The sequence below is a fragment of the Ruditapes philippinarum genome, unplaced genomic scaffold (assembly GCF_026571515.1).
Source record: "Ruditapes philippinarum isolate M1 unplaced genomic scaffold, ASM2657151v2 ctg3144_1_1_1_1, whole genome shotgun sequence".
Lineage (NCBI taxonomy): Eukaryota > Metazoa > Mollusca > Bivalvia > Venerida > Veneridae > Ruditapes > Ruditapes philippinarum.
The window spans coordinates 264-22,931 of NW_026861601.1; the positions used below are offsets into that span (position 1 = coordinate 264).

At 32.6% G+C, this 22,668-nt stretch overlaps 2 protein-coding genes across 2 annotated transcripts; one reads left to right on the plus strand and one right to left on the minus strand.

The window, feature by feature from the left end:
- Positions 1–2,667: 2,667 nt before the first annotated feature.
- Positions 2,668–10,710, plus strand: LOC132716275 (aspartyl aminopeptidase-like; the record flags this gene model as incomplete). The annotated part of the gene is made up of 7 exons (XM_060699511.1): positions 2,668–2,775; positions 3,960–4,037; positions 4,900–4,980; positions 5,530–5,687; positions 5,904–6,045; positions 6,498–6,665; positions 7,100–10,710. Coding segments are annotated over 7 exons (783 nt in total), but the record flags the coding sequence as incomplete, so codon positions are not given.
- Positions 10,711–10,897: 187 nt separating this feature from the next.
- Positions 10,898–18,200, minus strand: LOC132716271 (uncharacterized). The gene is made up of 5 exons (XM_060699505.1): positions 17,846–18,200; positions 16,907–17,013; positions 15,521–15,676; positions 11,816–15,026; positions 10,898–11,337 (listed from the first exon to the last, which is right to left on the minus strand). Exons 2-5 carry the CDS (start codon positions 16,997–16,999, stop codon positions 11,051–11,053), a joined length of 3,747 nt encoding a protein of 1,248 aa, XP_060555488.1. The 5' UTR covers positions 17,000–17,013; positions 17,846–18,200; the 3' UTR covers positions 10,898–11,050.
- Between the last annotated feature and the right edge of the window lie 4,468 nt (positions 18,201–22,668).

Genomic DNA, 22,668 nt, shown 5'->3' on the forward strand with positions numbered 1-22,668 from the left:
AGGAATTTTAATGAAACTTCATAAAAATGTTCACCACTATGAGAAGCTGTGTCACTTTCAATATAACTTGGCATAAATGTTCACTTTTGGGAGGTGGAGTGTCGCGTGCAAAATTTAGGTCCCTGCGGTCAAGGTCACACATAGGGGGTCAAAATTCAGAGGAGCTAAAGTTCACATGAGCTAAAAATAGAAAAACCTTGTTAACACTCTAGTGGTCACATTTTTGACTCAATTGTCATCAAAATTGGTCAGGATGCTTGTCAAGGTAATTGCTCGATGAGTTCGAACATGGGTCATCTGGAATGAAAAACTAGGTCACAGGAGCTAAAAATAGAAAAATCTTCTTAACACTAGTGGCTTCTGTTTTGATCCAAATATCCTGGAAGAATTGGTCTGAAAGTTTCTTTTAATGATTTCTAGGTCAATTTCGAATATGGGCACCTGTGGTCAAAAACTAGGTCACACCGTGCCCAAATATGGAAAAACCTTGTTAAAACTCTGGTGGTCACATTTTTGACTCATTTGTCATCAAATTTGGTCAGGATGCTTGTCTAGGTAATTGCTCGGATGAGTTCAAACATAAGTCATCTTGGATGAAAAACTAGGTCACAGGAGCTAAAAATGAAAAATCTTGTTAACACTTTAGTGGCAAATATCCTGGAAATTGGTCTGAAAGTTTTCGTGATTTCTATGTCAAGTTTGAATATGGGTCACCTGTGGTCAAATACTAGGTCACACTGCTCAAATATGGAAAATCCTTGTTAACACTCTACTGGTTACATTTTTTACTCACCTGTCATGAAACTTGGTCAGAATGCTTGTCTAGGTAATTGCTCGGATGAGTTTGATGGCTCAGGTGAGTGATCTAGGGCCATCTTGGCCCTCTTGTTATAATTAATCATTTTTTAGCTCGACTTTTTTTTTTTTGAAAAAAAAAGTAGAGGTATTGTTATAGTCAGGTCGGCGTTGCCGTTGCCGTTGCCGTCTCCGTTGCCGTTGCCGTTGCCGTCCGAAAACTTGTACCTGGATCATAACTTTTTTATTTCTTGGTGTATTGTCTTCATACTTGGCCACAACAACCCTTGGGACAAGACCTTTCAGTAGACCACACTAACCTTGACCTTCATCCATAAATGACCTTGACCTTCAAGGTTAAAAGTCCAATTTTTGCTTGTTCATGCTGTTATTGGCTGTTACTTTGTTATTTTTGAATGGATTGTCTTCAAACTTGAACATAATAATCTTCAAAGATAACTGTTAAAAATATACCGAAAGACCTTGACCTTCACTCATTAATGACATTGCCTTTGAAGGTCAAATTATTGAAATTTTCATTGTTTTGGCAGTAACTGACTGTAACTTTGCTATTTTTGAAGGGATAAACTTCATATTATAACAGAACATTCTTTAGGACCAGACCTTGTTGTTTATCAAACCCAAATTTGCTTGGGCTCTTTAATGACCTTGACCTTGAAGGTTATATAACTGAATTTTCTCAGATTGTGCATTTATTGGTGTGTGTGTATGTATAGTATATGTATTATATATAAATATATATATAAATGTGTGTGTGTATATATATACATATATGCAGGTATATATATATATATAAAATATATATATATATATATATATATATATATATATATATATATATATATATATATATATATATATATATCAAAATATATATATATATATCAAATATATATATATATATATATATATATATATATATATATATATATATATATACATATATATACATGTATATAATTGCGTCATGTTTTTCTATTTTTAGAAATTGCGTCATTTTTTCTATTTTTAGAAATTGCGTCATTTTTGCTATTTTTAGAAATTGCGTCATTTTTTTCTATTTTTAGAAATTTCGTCATTTTTGTTCTATTTTTAGAAATTGCGTTATTGTTTCTATTTTTAGAAATTGCGTCATTGTTTCTATTTTTAGAAATTGCGTCATGTTTTTCTATTTTTAGAAATTGCGTCATTTTTTTTTTCTATTTTTAGAAATTGAGTCATGTTTTTCTATTTTTAGAAATTGCGTCATTGTTGCTATTTTTAGAAATTGCGTCATTTTTTTCTATTTTTTGAAATTGCGTCATTGTTGCTATTTTTAGTAATTGCGTCATTTTTTTCTATTTTTAGAAATTGCGTCATTGTTTCTATTTTTAGAAATTGCGTCATTTTTTTTTTCTATTTTTAGAAATTGCGTCATTGTTTTTATTTTTAGAAATTGTGTCATTTTTTTCTATTTTTAGAAATTGCGTCATTTTTTCTATTTTTAGAAATTGCGTCATTTTTTCTATTTTTAGAAATTGCGTCATTGTTGCTATTTTTAGAAATTGCGTCATTGTTGCTATTTTTAGAAATTGCGTACTGTTGCTATTTTTAGAAATATGCTTAATGTTTCTATTCATATATATACAAAATATATAAACAAAACTAATGTGACAAGACAGACCAACTAAATTTATAAAAAGGAAACATCAATATATGTTCAAACCTTTCTATGTTTGCGTTTAGAAAAAGTAAAAAGTCGAGCGTTGCCCCCGCCCGGCGGTGGCTCTTGTTTCATCTATTCCTAAGCATGTGAAACAATTCAGTATTTTTAAGTGCTAACGTATCTACATATGTGTACTATATTTGCAGAAAGACAAGCATCATTCCCTGCTGGTACAGTTGTTATGTGAGGAACTGAAGGTAGAAGCTGATCAGCTGATGGACTTTGACCTTCACCTTGCTGATACCCAACCAGCTGTCAGTATACAATTTTGTTATATTTGTTTTCATTTTTGTTAGCTCCACTATTTAAAGAAGAGGGAGAACTATTTCACTCCTATCACCATGGCATTGGTGTCATTGAAGTTTTTGCTGGCAAGTTTGTATCTCAGAAACTACTGACGGAATTAGACTGAAACTTCACACACATATTTGAGAGCAAAGAAGGCGGTCCTTGTCCAAAACCCTTAATTGTAATGTGGTTTATGACAAAATTATGACCCTTGTGACAAAATTATGGCCCTTTTACAATATCGAAGCTCTTGTTTTATTGTCAAGCTCTCAGAAAAGTTGAGCACGGTGACCTACCAACAGCTACTAGTTATGTTTAGCAGAATAAGAAGTTACTTTAACTTCTAATATACCTGCCTCACTGTAAATATATACTATGGTAGGACTGTCATGATGTAATTGGATAGAATTTTAAGGACACACTTACATGTATATACTTGCAACATATAGTAACCTCTTATATATAATTATTAGGTCCTGTCTGAGTCTTAATACTAGTGTCATATCATCCTGAATGAAGCAGACAAAATGTGATTCAGGCTCTTTTTATGAGAAAACACTGATTTCATGAATGAAGCACGAAGGTTACCTCTTTAGAAAGTTTCTAAACCACAATTTATCTGCTCTCTTTCAGAATTATATGACACTAGAAGTTTGGCAAATGTCTCTGGTATACATGAAATTAGAAATGAAGTGAAGTTTTATATGCATTATTGTATTAACATATATCAGAAGCACAAAAGTCTTCTTCTATATGGAAGCTTTGTCATCATTTTCATAAATAATCTTGAAAATTATATGTTTTTCGGGAAAATTTATAATTCTGGTTACAATATAATGTAATTTCACCTGAATTGGCTAATTCATCTCTTAAAGTTTGATTAAATATAACTATAAAACTAAATTGATCTGTTAACTTACGATGTTGCTCATTTCAGCCATAGATGTGTACAATGGTTTGTACCTTTGACAAAATGTTGATTGTTTACTCATGTACATTATCTGGATCAGATTTTCAATTTTCTAGAGAATTGTCACAAGTCTGGATGCATGCTGTGATAAGCTACATTTGGTGTTAGATTAAGTACTTCATTATGAACATTCAGAGAGGAAATGATAAAAGTTAAATGAGTGTTATGTTATATTTTCAGGTTATTGGAGGTGTATTAGAAGAATTTATCTTCTCACCAAGATTGGACAATCTGCTAAATGCCTATACTGCTATGGTGGTAAGATTTTTTAGTCAATCTTCAACAATGTAAATATACTTTGGATAGCTACATGTCTATATGTCTAATAATTTAAATGGGCCTGAGCCGGTACACACACACACATCCCCCCCCCCCTTCCCCCGGCATTGTTGGAGATAGCATGAGGAAGAGAATGTGCTGAGTTCTATCTTTCCCAGCTTTGCACAACCATTTTAATGGTTTGGTTTTGATGTTAAAGAAGCAAGGGACATACCGTAAAATTCCTATTAAACGCCCTCGGGGGCTAAACATTTTCCAAAAGGGGGGCTGTTATTACAACACGTTTTTTCCTAAATCCAAAAATCATTGAAAATACATTTAGTGTTAACGAGTGTTGGTAATAACATTAAAATGTGTTAAGATTTTAAAGTTCATGTGATACATTTTTGTGTTTACTATGAAATAGAATGGATTTGAAGGATTTGAATAAAATTACGGATTTATTCAAGAGTTCACCACTGATGAGCAGATTTTTTTTCCATATCGAAAAGCCTAGGGGGGGGGCTTTTATTAGGGGAGGGGCGTTTATTAGGAATTTTACGGTATGACAGTGTCTCGGCAGTAATTGTTATCTGGGATTTTACTAATCAGGACTTTCCCTGCAGGTTTGAGAATCCTAAAGTCAGAAATAATCTATAATGCATGGTATTGCCACGGAGGGTTAGGGTCATTGGTTACAATTGACTGGTTCATGATGGTGTGCTTTTAATTTAAATTTCAGACTTTTTAATGTTGGCAGACTTTTAATAGTCATCTTATCCCCGAAATTGATAATGGACAGTTATAATTATTATAATATCATCGAAAGTTATATTTGATGATGTTTAACTTCTATTTTCAGGGTCTAATATCATCATGTTCTACCTCATCACTAGATAATGACACCAATATAAGAATGATTAGTCTTTTTGATAATGAGGAGGTACAGTATACATATATAATACTTTTATAATACTTATAGTACAAAACTACAACATACACAAAATAGATTTATCTCCCTTATTCTCACAAGGGTAACCTTCATTGTGCTTTTCCCTGTATAAATTGACTGGGATTTTTTCTTCTTTTTTTTTGTACATGTCATATCCAGGTTTGTGTTATTTGGTCATTTGCATGTTTGCTATTCGTCCATTGGTACTCTTGAATATAGGAGGTAAAGTTGTTATACATGTAACATTGGAATTTCAACACAGCTTATTTGCATAGTGGTATTAGCACAGGTAGAATGCATGAATGAGAGTTTATGCAAAGGAATTATAAATGGTGTGAGATTACATTATTATTTTGACTCTTACCTTGAATATTACTAAGAAACAGCATTAGAAAGTAATGATTATTTTGTTATCAAAAACATCAAGTCAGGGTGAATAATGTTCATCACAAAATGTTGGTTTTGTAAAATTTAAAATTAATAAGTGTATGATACAGTAATTTAGAAAAAAAGAAAAAAACTGAGATTTCATTATTGTAGGTAGGATCAAGTAGTGCTCAGGGTGCTGGTTCCAGTTTCCAGGAATATGTTCTTCGTAGACTAAGCAGTGGTGGGAACCAGACAGCATTTGAGGAAGCCATTCCAAAATCTTACATGATTAGTGCTGACCAGGCTCATGCCATACATCCGAACTACAGGTAGAATAATAATTTATAATAGGATAATAATTGGTTCATTTATTGAGAGGTCATAGATGTTGTTGGGTTTGTTTTGTCACAATAAGATATAACTCTACTACATAATAAATGTTAAACATACCAGCATTTAGATCATTATATCCAAAGGTCGTGTATTCAAGTAACATTGTATTAGGTCCTATTAATGGATGTTAAATTATGTTTTTATTTTGACAGTGATAAACATGAGAGCAACCATCAACCAGGGTTTCACAAGGGTATAGTTGTCAAGATAAACGGTAACCAACGTTACGCCTCCACCGGTATCACTAATACTATACTGCGAGAAGTAGGGAGAATGGCTGATATACCGCTACAAGTAAATCATTTCTAAATGCATCTAGGTTGAAGAAAAAATAATTTTTGATTGTGTAGAAAGCTATAGCTTAAAGACACACTTTTGGATCACTAACAACGAGTTTAAACAAAGTCTTGCTCAATATAAAGTTTCGACACATGTGACTAGTGTATCTTAGATTTCAAGTCCAAAGCATTAAACATTTGGCAATGCTACCCCTCTGGGAGTTTGAACACACAAGGCTAGCTAATCTTACATTACTAGTCTAAAGTGTTAACTTGACCATGTTGCTACTTATTATTGATTATACAATGTGTTTCATTAAAATGTTAATAATTATTTTATGAAACCCATTGACTTTACTTTGAATTACAACAATTTTATTTCACAAACTTAGCATTGTAAAGGTTTAATGAAAAAAATGTATTGCTATTGTTTTGATTTTGATTGATGAATACAATTGAATATTTCAGGATTTTGTGGTAAGGAATGACTCTCCATGTGGCTCAACCATTGGTCCAATAATGTCAGCAAAACTTGGTATGCCTACAGTGGATATCGGAGCCCCACAGCTCAGTATGCACTCTATCAGAGAGATGTGCTGCACCTCTAGTGTATGGCAGGCTCAAACTCTGTACCAGGTAGGGATATTATGACACTAAATGTTTGGTATTACATGTAGTTACTCAATTTAGGATTGTAATGTTTCTTATAAAGCTATAATTCTTGATGGTCTTGATGTGTATAGACAATATTCACTTGTCTGTACAGGCTGTAGGACAACCTTGGCAAAATGGACAATTGATTTATATGGACAACTAATTTGTAATGAGAAAAAGTTTCCTTACAGAAGGTCTATGGCTCTACTTTAGTGCCTGCTTGTCCAGAAATAATGCACAAATGGACACCAGAGTTCCTCCTCCACCAGTAAAGTTGGAAAGTTGCCAAACTGCAGTGTGAGAGCCATGGTATGATCTTTTTAGAAAGGTGGTCTCTTAAGACATGATCTTATGGTTAAGTTGATTTTGTATATATATGGTTAATAGCAATATATAAGTATCTGTTTCCTTTTCAGACTTTCTTTGAGCGTTATCCTGATGTTTACAACTCACTTAACTTCTAATCAACATTGAGATGTCAGATTGACCTTGAGATGTCTAGGTGACTTTTAGACATATATATGTAAACAATCGCAAGATGTCTCACACTGCTGTGATTACAGTCATAATATTTATTAACATCAATTAAGATACATTCAGTATTGTTTAGCTTTTGAATTCACCCGGACATTGTTGTAAAAAACTTGTTGTCAATATATAATGATTATGTGGGTTGTATTTTTTTCCTTCTTCTTCAGTTTTTGTTATCATTTCGATAGTATTAATATTAAATTTTAACTCAGACTTTATTATTATCTGATCAAATGTTCAAGTCAATTGTTAAGTAATTTGGATCTCTTTTTTTTTTTGATATGATAGCTTAAATTTAATAGTTAATATTTCAGCTTTTGTGATAATTTGTATTAAAGTTCTACTAATATGGAGGGCTCTTGATTTGATTGGGATGAACTGCACTTTTGAGATTATATTACAATGAACTTCTTTAATATTATAGTCAGAGTTTTACTATCAATTTTTCTAATAATTCTTGATTTTAATTTCAATTTATATGATTATTTGAACATGATTTTTGTGACTTATAATTATTCAGAGCCGTCATTGACTAAGTTGAAGGCATAACAATAATATGAAAATACACAGAGGCATAGGTTGGTTGAAATGTTTGTGTCAGCTTAATTCTGAGAGCATTTCCTTCATTGTTGTTTACTTAATCAGTTCATTAATGCAGAAATCATGTAATATTCAACATTGAATTATTTTTTAAGCATCTGTGATCATCTATTGAATGATTAGTATATTTTGTGTTCTAAGAAAGATTTGAGCTTTATGTTTCCTGGAACATACATTTTTCTGATCAGTTTTTATTTTGTTTCAACCATTAAAAATGATTATTGAATAAAATATTGTTCTAGGATGTCATTGGTTATCATAAGGAGAATAATTGAGTAATGGTTAAACAAAATTTCTAATTTGTATTTTTTAATTGTTAAATGAATACTTGATGGGTTAAATAATTCTTCCACTATATTTTTTATAATCATTACAGAATATAAATCAGTAGGTAAAATTTTGATCTTTATTTTCTCTTTATTAATCATTAACAAAATTTCTTATCATTAAACTATTGATATAATTTATCTGGATCATTATTGAGCTCTCTTTTTGTGTAACCAGGTTGTTCTAATTTGTGTTTCAAGATTCAGGGACCTTTTTATACAATTTTGATAATTTTTTGCTTATAGATTATGCAACATTTTTATCTATTGGACCCATTTATTTATTTCAATTAATTACAGACTTAAATTTTGATAATATGTTAATGTATTTGTGCATAATTTACGTTAGTTGACATTAAATTAAAAAAAAAATGAACAAATTTATTGTATATGTCTTAATTTCTTTTAGTATATGTTCTGCCGACTTAGATAAATACAAATTAGTATATGTGCTGCATACTTAGATAAATATGATGTGTATGCTGAGTGATGATAATAAGGATAAAAAGTTCAAATACCTGTGAATTTTATAGTTTATTTATTCATAAATTAATACAGGTACATGTAAATACACAATAAAGTATAAGGCTTTACTAAAATAAATATGTAAGTCTTAGATGTAAAACTTATAAAATAAGTAGTAAAAAATGATAGATAAAAAAATAACAAACATTTATCACATTAGTATGAAAATATGAATCTCATTGTATCTTATGAAGGCACTTTGCTCTAGGCTTAAATATATAATTTTATTACCCTTCCAGATTTTTTCCGCCTTTTTGATTGGATATTGATCACCCGAAAGAAATTGATATAACCGAGCCAGACGGGTAATATACACACTAAATTTCCCCGTTTGGTACCCAACGTTGTAAACAACATGCGCGGAGATGATGCGCGTACGGTTCTATTTTACACGGTGTAAATTCCGATTTAAAAGCACTTTTTAACTGTCAAATGATAAATATTTACCAAAGTAGAGTTATGATACATATAACCATCAGTATCGAAAACAAATATGACCTTGTGAAAGCTTGATATTAATTACAAAAAAGTGCGTTCAATAGACTACTCCTTTTCTCTTGTTTACTTTTGTAAGGTACGGGAAAAATACGTCATGTATTTATGTGACGTCATGTTGTGACGAAGAGGTATCCTAAAGGGAATCTTATTTCGACGTTTCATTTGAAACAGCAATGATTATTTAAAAAATCGTCTAAACTCGGCAGGGGAAGGGTAATAAAATTATTATTTTGGTTTTGGAGTGATATATGTGGATATATTACCTGCCAAGATAAAATATCACCCTCGCCTAACGGCTCGGTTGATATAAAATCTTAACAGGTAATATATCCACATATATCACTCCAAAACCAAAATAACATATAATATAAATAATCTTAACTGAACATCCTGCCTGATGTAAAAAAAAAATAGAAGTTTAAATACATGCACCATTAAATAGAATTACTGCACAATTGTTAGATATATATAATACTTTTAGGCAGGACTTTTGTCATTGTGGCCAGATAGCTGAAAATTGTTAAAAATATTTTCTAATAAGTGGTACAGTATCTACATCTACATCATACTGCTTAACAATCAATTCTGATTATGACTAGCAGGCGTATTTTTTATATGTATATATTTTGACTGCATGATGTAAAGTTATAATTTGGTAACGGATTTATGCTTAACACATTGGAGATACTAAAAAAAAAAAAATTCATTTTTAAGTTCACAGGTGAAAAACAAAATCTTTCTACTGATATACAGTGAGTGATATAAGTTATATTTCAGTGATGTCAGTTTTTTCAATAGTGTAAAATATGCTTTATTGTAAATGTAAAAGTGCTACACAAATATTGTTATTATTTCTTTTTTCTTTCTTTCAATTAGGATAGTGTGTATATTTTAATATGCAACTTTATATTGTATAGAACAGAATAGAACAAAATATTTATTTTTAGTCTTGAGCTCTTCCCAACCCTTTATAAATATAAATCATGTAAATTCAAGTCAGATTATTTACAAAATTTACAGCAAAAATTAATGACAGACAACCTTATATAACCTTTGACCATTCATAAAATATAGATCTTGTTTCCAATACATTACAAAAATGTAGGTACTTTTAATTGTTGATACAATAACATATGTTTAACAGATATGAATTTAATTATTGAGCATATAGACCTATTTTGTTGAGATTACACCCACTAGATAAAACCATTAAAAGACATAGCTTTACATGTATATCTAAGCAGTAAAAACAAGTGAAATTTTGAACAAAATGCAATGTATATATTTTTTTTATACAGAGTGCAATATATTAATTTATTTATACTTCTGGCTACTTGGTTGATTAACAAGGGTAAAGGGAAAAAAGTAGCATATGTATTGTACATTGTAATTCTGAACTTAAATCATTTTGAAGTAAAATTGATTATCCACCAAAAAAAAGAAGATAAAACCATATTCAAATTATACTGTAATTATGCAAACTATGATTATTTTGTCAGTAGAGATATTTGTAATTTGAAATCAGAAAATAAAAATAATAATGCTTACAGCCCATTTTGTTATTCTTCATAACCTTATTTGTTTAAAGTTAGAAACATTGCACATGCTTTACTAAGAAACTTTCTACCTATTCAATTTTGTTATGGCTCAGAAATATGGGTATAAATTCTATGATTGGATCAAAAATGCCAGTATAATGTGAATGGGTGGGGTATGATGTCAGCATGGGTTGAAATGATTTTTGATTGTAAGAGCTTCTGTTTTAAATCCATTTTAGCTTATACCTAAGGAATAAGTATGTCCTTAATTTAGTCAAATAGTATCTTGTCATACGTTAAAGCACTTCTTACTCAATGTTTACTGTTTCTTACTCCCATTTTTCGCTTTTCATGCATTTTCTTCTGCTACTTTTTCCTTCCTTTTCGTAGACTCTTTCCGTCTGTGTTTCCTTCTAGAACCTTTGTCTGCTTCGATTATGCTTGAAAGATGTTGAAATTTGTCTGTCGTCTGCTTCATTAGAAGATTGACCTTTGAGTCAATGTCGTCCAGGCGTTTGGAAACTGCGTCAGTTGATGACAAACTTTCCCGCTGAAGTTCCTGCAGGCAGTTTAAGTACTCTGTTTCCGTCATGGACACGTACCAACGAGTGGGTGACAAATTCATCTCTTCATTGTCTAGAATGACATTGATTTAAAAAGTTATAAACATTATTAACTAAACCACATTACGTTCAAGGACAATACTGTTATTATTATATTTATGGTTGTTAACCACATATACAATGTAGATTCTACATGCATATGGAATAGATCTTATTTATGTAAACTTGGCAAATTTGTAATAAATAACAAATACAACATTCACTCTTGTGGCCGAATCTACATGTACATTTTATATAATAATTGAGAAATTAAGGTCTACAATTTATTGCTTTACAACACGCAGGTGCATACACGCGTCCTAAGACCCTGGAATTGTTTATGATGTCAAAGATGATTTACCTTGAATCAGAAAATTGCATGTTGTAGGTTGTCTTGAAATCGTCAGATATGCTAGAAAGTCATCAAATAATATTAAAAGAGAGAAATTATTAACTCAATATTTTAACAAAAATGTTTGTTTTAAGATAGAGATGATTTAAAATCTACTTACTACCATGCTCTATCTTGACGGTTGAGAAAATCCTGCTCAGAGGGAAGCTTGACTCAATCTCCACACCCATTCTGACCGAGTCAATACGCCACGTGACCTGTTTCTGCGCCAAGATCTGCGAGTATGAATCGTTCATCATAGCTATCAGTAGATTGAGGAGAACAATAGTCCCCAGGATCATGTAAAGTAGGTAAATCACTTTTACATATGTTGTGGTGCGACCGACAGCGGTCATGCCCGTATCAAAGTCATCGTCGAATAATTCTCCCATTCCAATCATCATGTTGAACGTGAGGAACATTGTATCAAAGGGGGATTCATATATTTCAGATATGTCGGCGGAGACTTGAAACAGTACATGAAACGTGAAGGCAAACGCCATCAGAACAAACAGGTAAACAATAATAAACCGTAAAACATCCCTGAGGATCATACTGAGCAGCATCCGGTAGAAATAATGAATTGCACGAATTCCTCGTGTAAATGAAATGGTCAACAACCAACCAATGCATATCACTGCGGCAAGAACATAGTCCTGATAGGAATAACGTTGAGTAAATAAGCCAATCCAAACAAACACAAGTGCCGCGAATCCAACACAAACCACTTGGAACAGGTATGAAGCTATAACTTGTAACACGAGTCCGGCACCTTGTTTTCTGCTCAGTTTCGACTTCTTGCTAACGTCACCCGTAATACAGTATCTGATGAGGGCATACATATTATATATGATAATAATTCCTGGTTCCAAAGGTGCAATTATGTACAAAAGCAATGTTTGGGTATCAGACGAGTTTATTTGGCTTTCATCGGTCCGTAATTTCTTTAGTATTTCCACAGACAAATATGTAAATAAGGCCATGTATACGATGTGGAAAACCATGAGTATGACAAATGTCCATGCAACCATTGAGGTATAGTATCTTTCTATTTTCCTAATCGGTGGAAGATCTAATATTTCTGCAGCGTTCGTTGCATTGTTTGTAATCAATAGTTCTAGACCAGAGATTGACGTGTCGTCTGCGTTTCCTGGCAATCCGTCTTCTGCTGGACTTACCTGAATTTTCGAACATCCTTTCAACTCGTTATTGGTCCTAGGTGTCATGCCGCTTATATCAAACGAGTACATGTGTGAAGAATATTCAATCATTGTGACCCCTGGCATCAAAGTGAGGCGATGTAGAACTTCCGGGCATCCGGATTTGAACGCTTGGTTCAAAACAGAGAGTCCTTCGTTGTTTATGACATCATTAATGATGTAAAGAACTGCGTTTCGACGATAAGTTACAGCTTTAATGTCTTTTGCGCGTGCTGGTAATTGTTGACTAGTTCGAAGACACCACCATTTTACAATATTGTCAAGAATGACGTCAAACACTTCTATATGTCTACTTTTATGTTTTTCATCGAAAACAATAGCTTTCACAAGTCTATGAAGAACAGTATCCCCGTCTGCATCTTTGGCAGCAATATCAGCGCCAAGGTCAATCAGACGTTTGACACTTCGCGCGTGACCTTCATCTGCTGCAAGATGTAAAACCGTTTCTCTCGTCTGATAACTAGGTTCGTTTATGCTAGCATCCCGTTTCATTGTCTCAAATATATCAAGCATGATTTCTAGAGCCTCTTCCTGTCCGGGTCTGACAGCTTCATGCAGCGGCGTGAGCCCATCTTTGTCCTTGTCGTTCAATCGAACAAATCGAAATTCCCATAAGACTTCCGGTGAAGCAAACTTTCCTGCAATATGTAAACAGTTATTACCTTCTATATCTTTATCATGCAAACTTTCCCATGCGTGTGTTTTAATTGTGTACTGTACCAAAGTTTTAGCAGTTTCAGCACTTATATCTGCCGAGTAGGCGGCAACGTGTAATGGTGTCTCTCCCTTATTGTTTTTAATGTCCGCTTTTGCTTTACAGTTCAGAAGAGAATCTATGGATTTGGTCAGCCCTTTCAGACATGCTAGATGAAGTGGTGTATTACCGGTTTCATTTTTAGCGTGTAGTACGCCAGTCGAATGGAAAGTATCAATCACTTCCGCCTGGTCGAACATGGCGGCATGATGTAAAAATGTGTTCCCTTCGTCATCCGTACTTTTTGGGTCAAAGTTCATACCTAACAAAAGCTTAATCTTGTCGCATTTCCCAACACTTGCAGCAATACATAGTGGGTTTCTTTTTAGTTCTTCTACATTTTGTTTCCGAGCCACTAAAGCTTTTAATAACGCATTACTTTCGTTATCTATAGCGTAATACCAAACGTCATATCCGTCGTGGTTTTTGTGATTGACGTCAGCGAAGCGTTTCATCAGATGCTGTGCCACATCCACATGACCATTCTTAGCGGCAAGAAGTAATGGTGTATCACCGAGGTCGTCGCTTTCATCAAATCTAGCACCTGCATTAATTAGCATTTTAACAACTTTTAACCATCCTTCGCGCGCGGCATTGTGGATGGCTGTATCCCCGCCGCGAATTTTCATATTGACATCAATACCTGGACATTTCAGGAGCTCATCTACGATGGGGGCGTTGCCATAAGCTGATGCTATAATGATAGGAGCAACCAAACCTAGTTTTCTAGATGTGTTAGGGTTTGCGCGCCCTTTTGTCAACAAAAGTGAAACTGTGCTTGGAAACTGATATCGAATTGCCCAATATAGAGCTGTTGAACCTTTGTCATTTTTTACTTCCGGGTCAGCACCTCGTTGTAGCAAAACGGACACAGTTTCATCGTGACCCCACCTTGCTGCCCATAACAAAGCTGTGTCTTTCTTTCCATTTAAGTGATTCACATCCATGCCTCTATCTAAAAAGAGACGAACTAGTTCAGTATTTCCGAAATATGCCGCTAGATGGAGACACGAGAACAACCTTGGCCTTTGACCTTGAATATCTACAGCTGTTTCCAATTTCATACATTCTAAGCGTGTATTACTATTTGGAATTTTGTCAAGAATAAATCTAACCATATCACTATCGTCCATTTCCGTAGCAATATGGAGACAATTTTTTCTTCCGGAAATTCCAGATTGTTTAATATGATGACTTGAAGTTAGTAATTCGGAGCCAATTTCGAAATTTATCAACTGTTTCGCGAAATCTTTCATACCGTGTGATAAGGCATAGTGTAAAACATTTTCGTCTGATTTTGGGTGACGTACGTTTACCAATTTATGAGTTTTCTTTATTTTGTCACAAAGAACTTCCACCTGAAAAATAGACCGCAATACTTTAATTATGTAACTTTTACAAGGTTTCGGAGCGAGCGGTTGATATAAAATCGAATTATCATAAAGTTTTTTTTCATGTTACAAAGTTCTCATTGCAAACTATGACTTCAAAGCATTGAAGCTGCCCGTCTCATATCGAATAAGCTTTATTTTTTCAAAGTAGGAAAAACTACTATTTGTATAAAATATATGAATATATGAATATAATTATGACAATCCGAGTGAATTATTGCAATTAATTGAAATACTAAATCTGACAAAAATTTACAATAGTCATGTTAATCCTATCTCTAATGAAGTACACATCATAGTTATTTCTAAATATTTTGTTATAAATGTCGTCGGGTAGCAAGATGCTTATGGCGACGTTTGTTATTACTTTACGTGTTCACTTGGGAACACTTTTACAAAATTAGAATTATTCTTAATTTTTATGATAATTAAATATCTGGCTAGAACAGCAGCACCAGTACCTTTTTAGTTTCGTTTGACTCGATAGCTTCGAAGAGCTGTTTATGAAGTTGTTTCGCATCGTCTGCTACACTAGAACTTGTTGGCGCCGTCTCCTCGGACGGACTACTTGCAAAGTCCTCCTCAAGCGATGCTTTACTAGCTCGCTTTTTTCGTGCCTACAATTAAAAATAAAAGAACTAAAAGTACTGGAACTATTTTAAAAAGTAAATTGGTCTATATATGAAGGTCTGAAATACAATGAATAATTACGTTGATAATATTAACTATCGGACATAACAATAAACCACAAAAGAATTGTGTCAAGTGTGAGATACCTAATCTGATAAGACATACATGTATATTTATACATGTACAATAGATAATAGATTGTACAGAATAAAATATTACGATTTATTTTAATTATTCATATAAAAGTTCACACAAAATCACTTTATTAACTTTTTTTCAAATAATATTTTACAAGAGCATCAAAATAATATATTTTTATTGTTTTTATGAACGTTCGAAATACTCGAAATATATACATGTATATTGTAGACCAATCCCCTTTAAGAAGCGTTAAATTTATAATATCAAGGTTTTTTTTTACAATTCTGTCTTCATTAACACAAACGCAGATTGAACGATTGTAATGCATTCTTGTTAGCGTAGTCAAATTCTATCGCAATATTTCGGCGCACGTGCTTGGGTATAGCACGATAGGAGTCAATGGCAGAAATAGCACAACACACATCGGAGGAACTTTTATTTGTTTCATATAGCTTTTGCTTTCAAAATTATTTTATGCTTTAGTTATTCTTGCAACACAATGTCACCTGACATTCACTATTAATAGACAGAAATAGACTGAAATGAAGCGTCGATTCTAAATATATTGACACGTCTGTGAATTGTATGATTGAAGCAGTAAGTGCATTTATTGAAAATCGAATCGTTTGCGTAAATATACAAACATACAACTTTTTTGATAAAGAATTGTCAGGCGCGAATTCAGATTTTTAAAAAAAAAAAGACTGTGTTGGTAGCAATATTTGACAAGATGTAATGCCAAGTCCATTGGGGTGGGTGACAAGATAATAAGTCAAATTTTGCTGATTGTCACTAGTTTTTACTTGATTTCCTCTAATTCACGTTACTTGATATCGGTTGATATAGCGGTTATACATACGAGTAGGGCTTTATGAGGGCGCTGAATACCAAGCATATATATTTCAAATACGCCTCCGGACGAGGGCGGGCAAATTACTATGACAGTTTCTTGGACGAGGGCGGTCCATTCTATAGGGCGGTCCATTCTAGTTAATTAATACCAGTGGCAAATTGCAATTCTATTCAATCATTTACCAACTAAACATTGCTTTATAAAGTATTATGTCCAAACTTACGCTTTCTCTTATTAGTCGAAGCTGTACGAAGTCACCATCTTCCCCAGCCTCCCCGGAGGGAACCAGTGTACCTTTTCTGCGCCGTAGATCCATTTTAACTTTTACAACTAAAATATCAATTTAACAATATTTTTATTGTAAAACATATTAACACAGTGATGCAACGATAAGAGTTTAATATTACAGGTAATGATCCCTTTTACTCGTGTAAATAAACATGTAACAGTATATGTTATAAATGAAAATACAATGTACCTAAAAGTACATTCTTATTTGACATACACATTAATTAATATGATTGGTATGTTAGGACGTTGTTTGTATTTACTTTACGGGACTGTTTTCAGTAATTCGTTTTCTTTTTAATCTCTATAACATAAGTTAAACCATATTATCTATTCAGAATTATAAATATACGTATAAATTTAGTGTATCTGAAATCTGTATCTATAATCCGCTCTGAATAAGATTTGTACTTTTTGTACTTTTGTACTTCTAATGTCCGATGTAGAAAAAAGAAGTAACGCTTAATAATGGTATAGAAATAAACGGGAGAAACGAAAAACCTATAATTGATTTTCAACATTGTAAACGCAAGGTATGTATTTATAAGTGTTCCTGATCAGACCAACACATAAACTTGGTACTTGATCAATGGAAATTCATTAAGTGTTTACACATGTACAGTAAAATATCTCTGCTTACATGCATGTATAATATCCAAAATCTGTCCGCAGCTATTCCTAACATTCTGATTTTACCCAATATTATTTCGTTAATATTTATGGTTTTCTATACAAAATCTCGGGTTAGGGTTAGTGTTATGCCATATGAGTTAGGGTTAGGGGCTCAAATGGGTTAGGGTTAAGATTTTAAAACATGGATTTAAATGCGGACAGATTTTAAAGTGCTCCTATCCAAATATTGAAATAAACTTACCTTATGCAGAATCCAACATTGTTAACTGTCCAGATTTTAACAAAAATTTAATTTTCTACACTACAAATCACGTTCCATTGAATAAAGTAAACTCGATAATCCATGTTCGGGTAACAACACAACCTATATAGCTATTGATCTGCCATGATATCCGCTCGATATTCCTATATATGTAAAAGAATTTACAATTGCTTTTGCATAAATTAATATACAACTGCCTAAAGCTGTGTATTTAACCTTTATATTTGTATAGGTATATACTATAAACTGGCCGTGTCAAGGCTACATGGTAAGTAATTCGCATATGATGTTTATTATATATATATACATCATCGTCTGCGCCAAAAAGTAGCCGAGATAAACGGTCGGTTCACCTGTGGGTCGTATTTTTCGAATATTTTTTGCTCGTACAATTATTAAAAGCGCTTGCGCGTTATATAGATATGATACTGAATATTTAAATATATCGCTTACGAAGATCTATTTATAGACACACGGGAAATTTGCTAGCGTTTGACGCAATTGGCTTGAGAAGTTGTACAATTGACGTCAACAGTGATGTAAATTGTAGTTCAGAATGGGGCCACATTTCATACATCAAAAGACACATGAGACCTCTTTGATGAAAATTTACACCAGCAAAATCCCCCGTAAAATATGTAAATTTTCCACCGTAATTAGTCAGTTATTACAGAATGATTAAACTACATGTGCTCTTTGAATGTTTAAATAACCATGGTGACTGATTTGTGCCATGTAGTGCATTGGCACTTGGTTTCGGGATAAAATAACCCTTTGAGAGGTTTGTAGAACTCGAATATAATTGAATGTTACAATTTTTTTTACGTAGATGTCTCTTTTCTAAAACCGTCATTTTTCCGATATTACTAAAAAAAACACTTTTAGTAATATCGGAAAAATGACGGTTTTAGAAAAGAGACATCTACGTTAAAAAAATTGTAACATTCAATTATATTCGAGTTCTACAAACCTCTCAAAGGGTTATTTGATCCCGAAACCAAGTGCCTATGATGTAGTATTTTTGCTCTGGAACATGGCGCCAGAGAAAAAAAAAACTAGAAAATACGACAAAGTGACCAGTACTGACCACTTTGTCCATTTTCGTTTCGTGGGGCGTAATATTTTGTTTTACGTGGATTAAAAGTGCAATATTTTACGTTTTAATACATTTTCAAAATTATCATGACAATAAGCATTTTTTTACATAAAAATTGACATACATGTACGTATATCGGAAAAGTCGCATGTACCTTTTCACTGTCCATAAAGTCACATGGTCATCCACACTGCTTTCTATAGGCCTCTTACCTTCGCTTTGCACTTATACGTTCTCATTTTTGTGCATTTTATTTTAGACAATTTAACGAATTCTTTCAAGTTTCAGCATTAAATGTAAAAGTTATGCCTGCTAACTTGCTAAGAATACTGCAATGCCTTCCCGCCAAAATATCTAACATCGGTCAATATCGTAGCAAATCGGTCATTTCCGGAACGTTATTATTCACAATCTTCGGTATTCAACAAATTTTAACCGTTTGTAACCAGAATTTAGTATTATATCGATAAAGGATGGGTGATAGTAATAATCCAATGCCCAAAATTTTAGAAAATAACGTTCCGGAAATAACCGATTTGCTACGATATTGGCCGATGTTAGAATTTTTTTGGCGGGAAATCATTACGGTAAGACTACTTCAACTGTTGCCGTGTCCTTGTAAGATATTATAAACTATAAATGTAATTGAATTTTCATATAGCACCAAACAATTTTGTACTTAAAAGCAACAAATTCCCAGAATACCCGCGTTTTGTTACGTACGAGTACGAGAGCTATATTTGGCGAATAGTGCTCAGGATGAGCCGTACATCTGGCATACTAGTTGACGGCTAGAAACTCCGACAGCTACATATTCCTGGTGAGTGAAACTGTCAGAAACCAACGGTCCTCAGAAATTGATATATTGTTCTTTTATGAGTTTAGTTTTTTTTAATTATTTTCTGTACGAAATCTGCTGTGGTCATAGTATTATTTTTACAATAGGTTTACCTCTTAGATTTGGTTTGCTATTTCTAATCATGGTCATGCAACTGCATAGTTAGGTTAAGAAGCAGGCGCTTCTGTACGAAATCTGCTGTGGTCATAGTATTATTTTTGCAATAGGTTTACCTCTTAGATTTGGTTTGCTATTTCTAATCATGGTCATGCAACTACATAGTTAGGTTAAGAAGCAGGCGCTTGTTTTGGTTGAGTCTACTATGTTTTGTTTAGGGGGTGAGTTGTCTTACACAAATTTACAATTTATATGCATTTATTTTTTTCCAATGATTGTTCTTATCTTAAATGCTTCTGGGATTGTTGTTTTATCAATTCATTTGTAAATAAGATTGTTATATGTCTATTAACGGAATAATTTTAATGAACACGAAATTTGCAAAAAGAAAATCGATAATCTTTATGTAGCAAACAAACTTTGAATTGCAAGTATTTTTTCATATCTTTTCGGCAGGTTAAACTGTCCGAGGAGGGCCAGGCATTTTCGTATCGTAAAATGGCTGCCATTTACAGTATAGTGATTATCCCAAGCACCACCGCGACTTAGCGCGGGAATTATAAATATAGCTAACCTCGGCGCGTCGCATAGGATAGAAACTACCTTTTTTTATATTTTATTGTAATAAATATTTACAAACTGTGTCTTTCGGTTTTTTTTATCAATATATAACCAATAATGATGTTAATATGAATAAATAATCATATCTCAAATCTGCGACTATGACTTACAATGAAATTCTACCTTTAGTGTATTAAAAAGGTTCATAATTTCCTGTAATTTTATTCTGTGATTATGCTTCAAAGCAGTCAATTGACCGTTAATTTTCTTTTCATATTTTTTCCTTGAAATCATTTTTCTCATCTGAAGGCATGCAACTTTAATATGATGATACATTAATTACATTCCATGAAAATGTTTAAAACTATAAAATATCTCATGACATGTTTGTTCATTTTACATTACACCTATAATGCAGCAAGCATAAAAAGTCTTCACAAAAAGTAGTATGCAATCGTACCTATATTACATACGAAAGTATGTAATATTTTTCTTGTTCTATCATGTTTTATAAATTTCAAATTTATACCCTGCCCCGTCCCCTTTTTCTTTTCTTTTCTTTGCTGAAATACCCGATACATTTACTGTTAACAATGAGTTTTTTTTATTATTATTTTCGTATCAGGTTTTATTAATTTCAAATTTATACCCTGCCCCCGCCCCCATTTTTCTTTTCTTTTCTTTGCTGAAGTACCCGTACATCTACTGTTAACATTACCACATTACCATGTTAGTTAAGGTACTTTAAGTTCTGCCACTGTTCAGTGAATGCTCCTTTTCAATAAATTATTCAAAGATTTCTCGGGTATATCAAATGTATCCCAATAACCCCCGGTACCAGTAGAGTTGTATTGATAAACACATTATAGTTCAATGATAACAAGACCTGTATATTTTTTACCGGATTCGTTAAGGTATAGAAATTATTCTGTTAATTGATAATGTAAGTATATTTGTTTGTTTATTTTAAATAATGGCATATGATGTAACCAGCGCTAATTTTCTATGAATTGAATTAATTTTAAAGGTTGTCATTCTGGGACAAATTAAATGGCGTATAATACAAAATGTACGATTTTTTTTACTTAACTTTGGATTCAAATGTGAAGGAAGAACTTCAAATATCTTGGTGATTCTGTGCATAATTTTAAACGCTGCAAGATGTGACTATATATTTACATATATCTTTTCTTTGTTTTGTGTTAGTATACCCTTATAGATGGGGTGCTATCTGTCCTAAGTATTTATTTACTTTAATAATTATCATGACATTTCGGGACATGTTGATGTATTGTGGCATTAATTGTTAGTATTCACAACTAACGTTTTTATAGCTTAAAATACTGTATTACTTAGTGATATATGTTTTATATAGTTTTTGATATTGACCATTTGATCTTATGATATGCTTATTTGTACAACCTGGATGTATTCTGAAATTCTGAAACTCTTTAAAATTATTTCAAGCACCTTGATTTCAATTAAGCATCTGTGTGCATAATTTCAAATAACTGGATGATTCCATGCATTATGTCAAGCACCTAGACGATTATATGCATTATTTTAAGCAACTAGGTGGATCAGTGCATTATGTTAAGCAACTGGATGATTTTATGCATTATTTTAAGAAACTGGGTAAATTCGTGCATTATTTCAAGCATTAGGATGATTCCGTGCATTATTTTAAGTACCTGGATGATTCCGTGCATTATTTCATACACCTAGGTGCATTATTTCAAGCAATTGGGCGATTCCGTGCATTATTTTAAGAACTGGGTAAATTCGTACATTATTTCAAACTCCTAGGTGATTTCATGCATTATTTCAAGCTACTGGGTGCATTATTTTAAGCGCGAGTTGGCACGGACAATAATATGCCAAATTATTTTGCTATAGTGACACATATACAAACGTGAATATAAATAATACTGTATACGGTATATTATTACATTACACTAAATAAACCTTCCAAGCCTGTTGGGCCGATAAATCACATTACTAAGTAAATTATGTATTGGACTGTTGCTGGGATAAATAACTTTTCAATTTTGTCGCCAATGATCCATGTACAAAGACCTACATTTTTGACAGTTCAATGTCACTGATTGAGTTACAATTATGAATAATCAAATAAATATTTACAAATGACGTGCTGAAGAGATCATATTAACAAAGTATTCTTTAAAAAAG

Excerpts from the sequence above, each read along its gene's own strand:
- LOC132716271 (XM_060699505.1), bottom strand. The coding sequence starts at position 16,999 with ATGGATCTACGGCGCAGAAAAGGTACACTGGTTCCCTCCGGGGAGGCT. Across the intron at positions 15,677-16,906 it reads TTCGACTAATAAGAGAAAGC|GCACGAAAAAAGCGAGCTAG; the intron begins GTAAGTTTGGAC and ends TTTTAATTGTAG. Across the intron at positions 11,338-11,815 it reads CGTCAAGATAGAGCATGGTA|ACAATGAAGAGATGAATTTG; the intron begins GTAAGTAGATTT and ends ATGTCATTCTAG.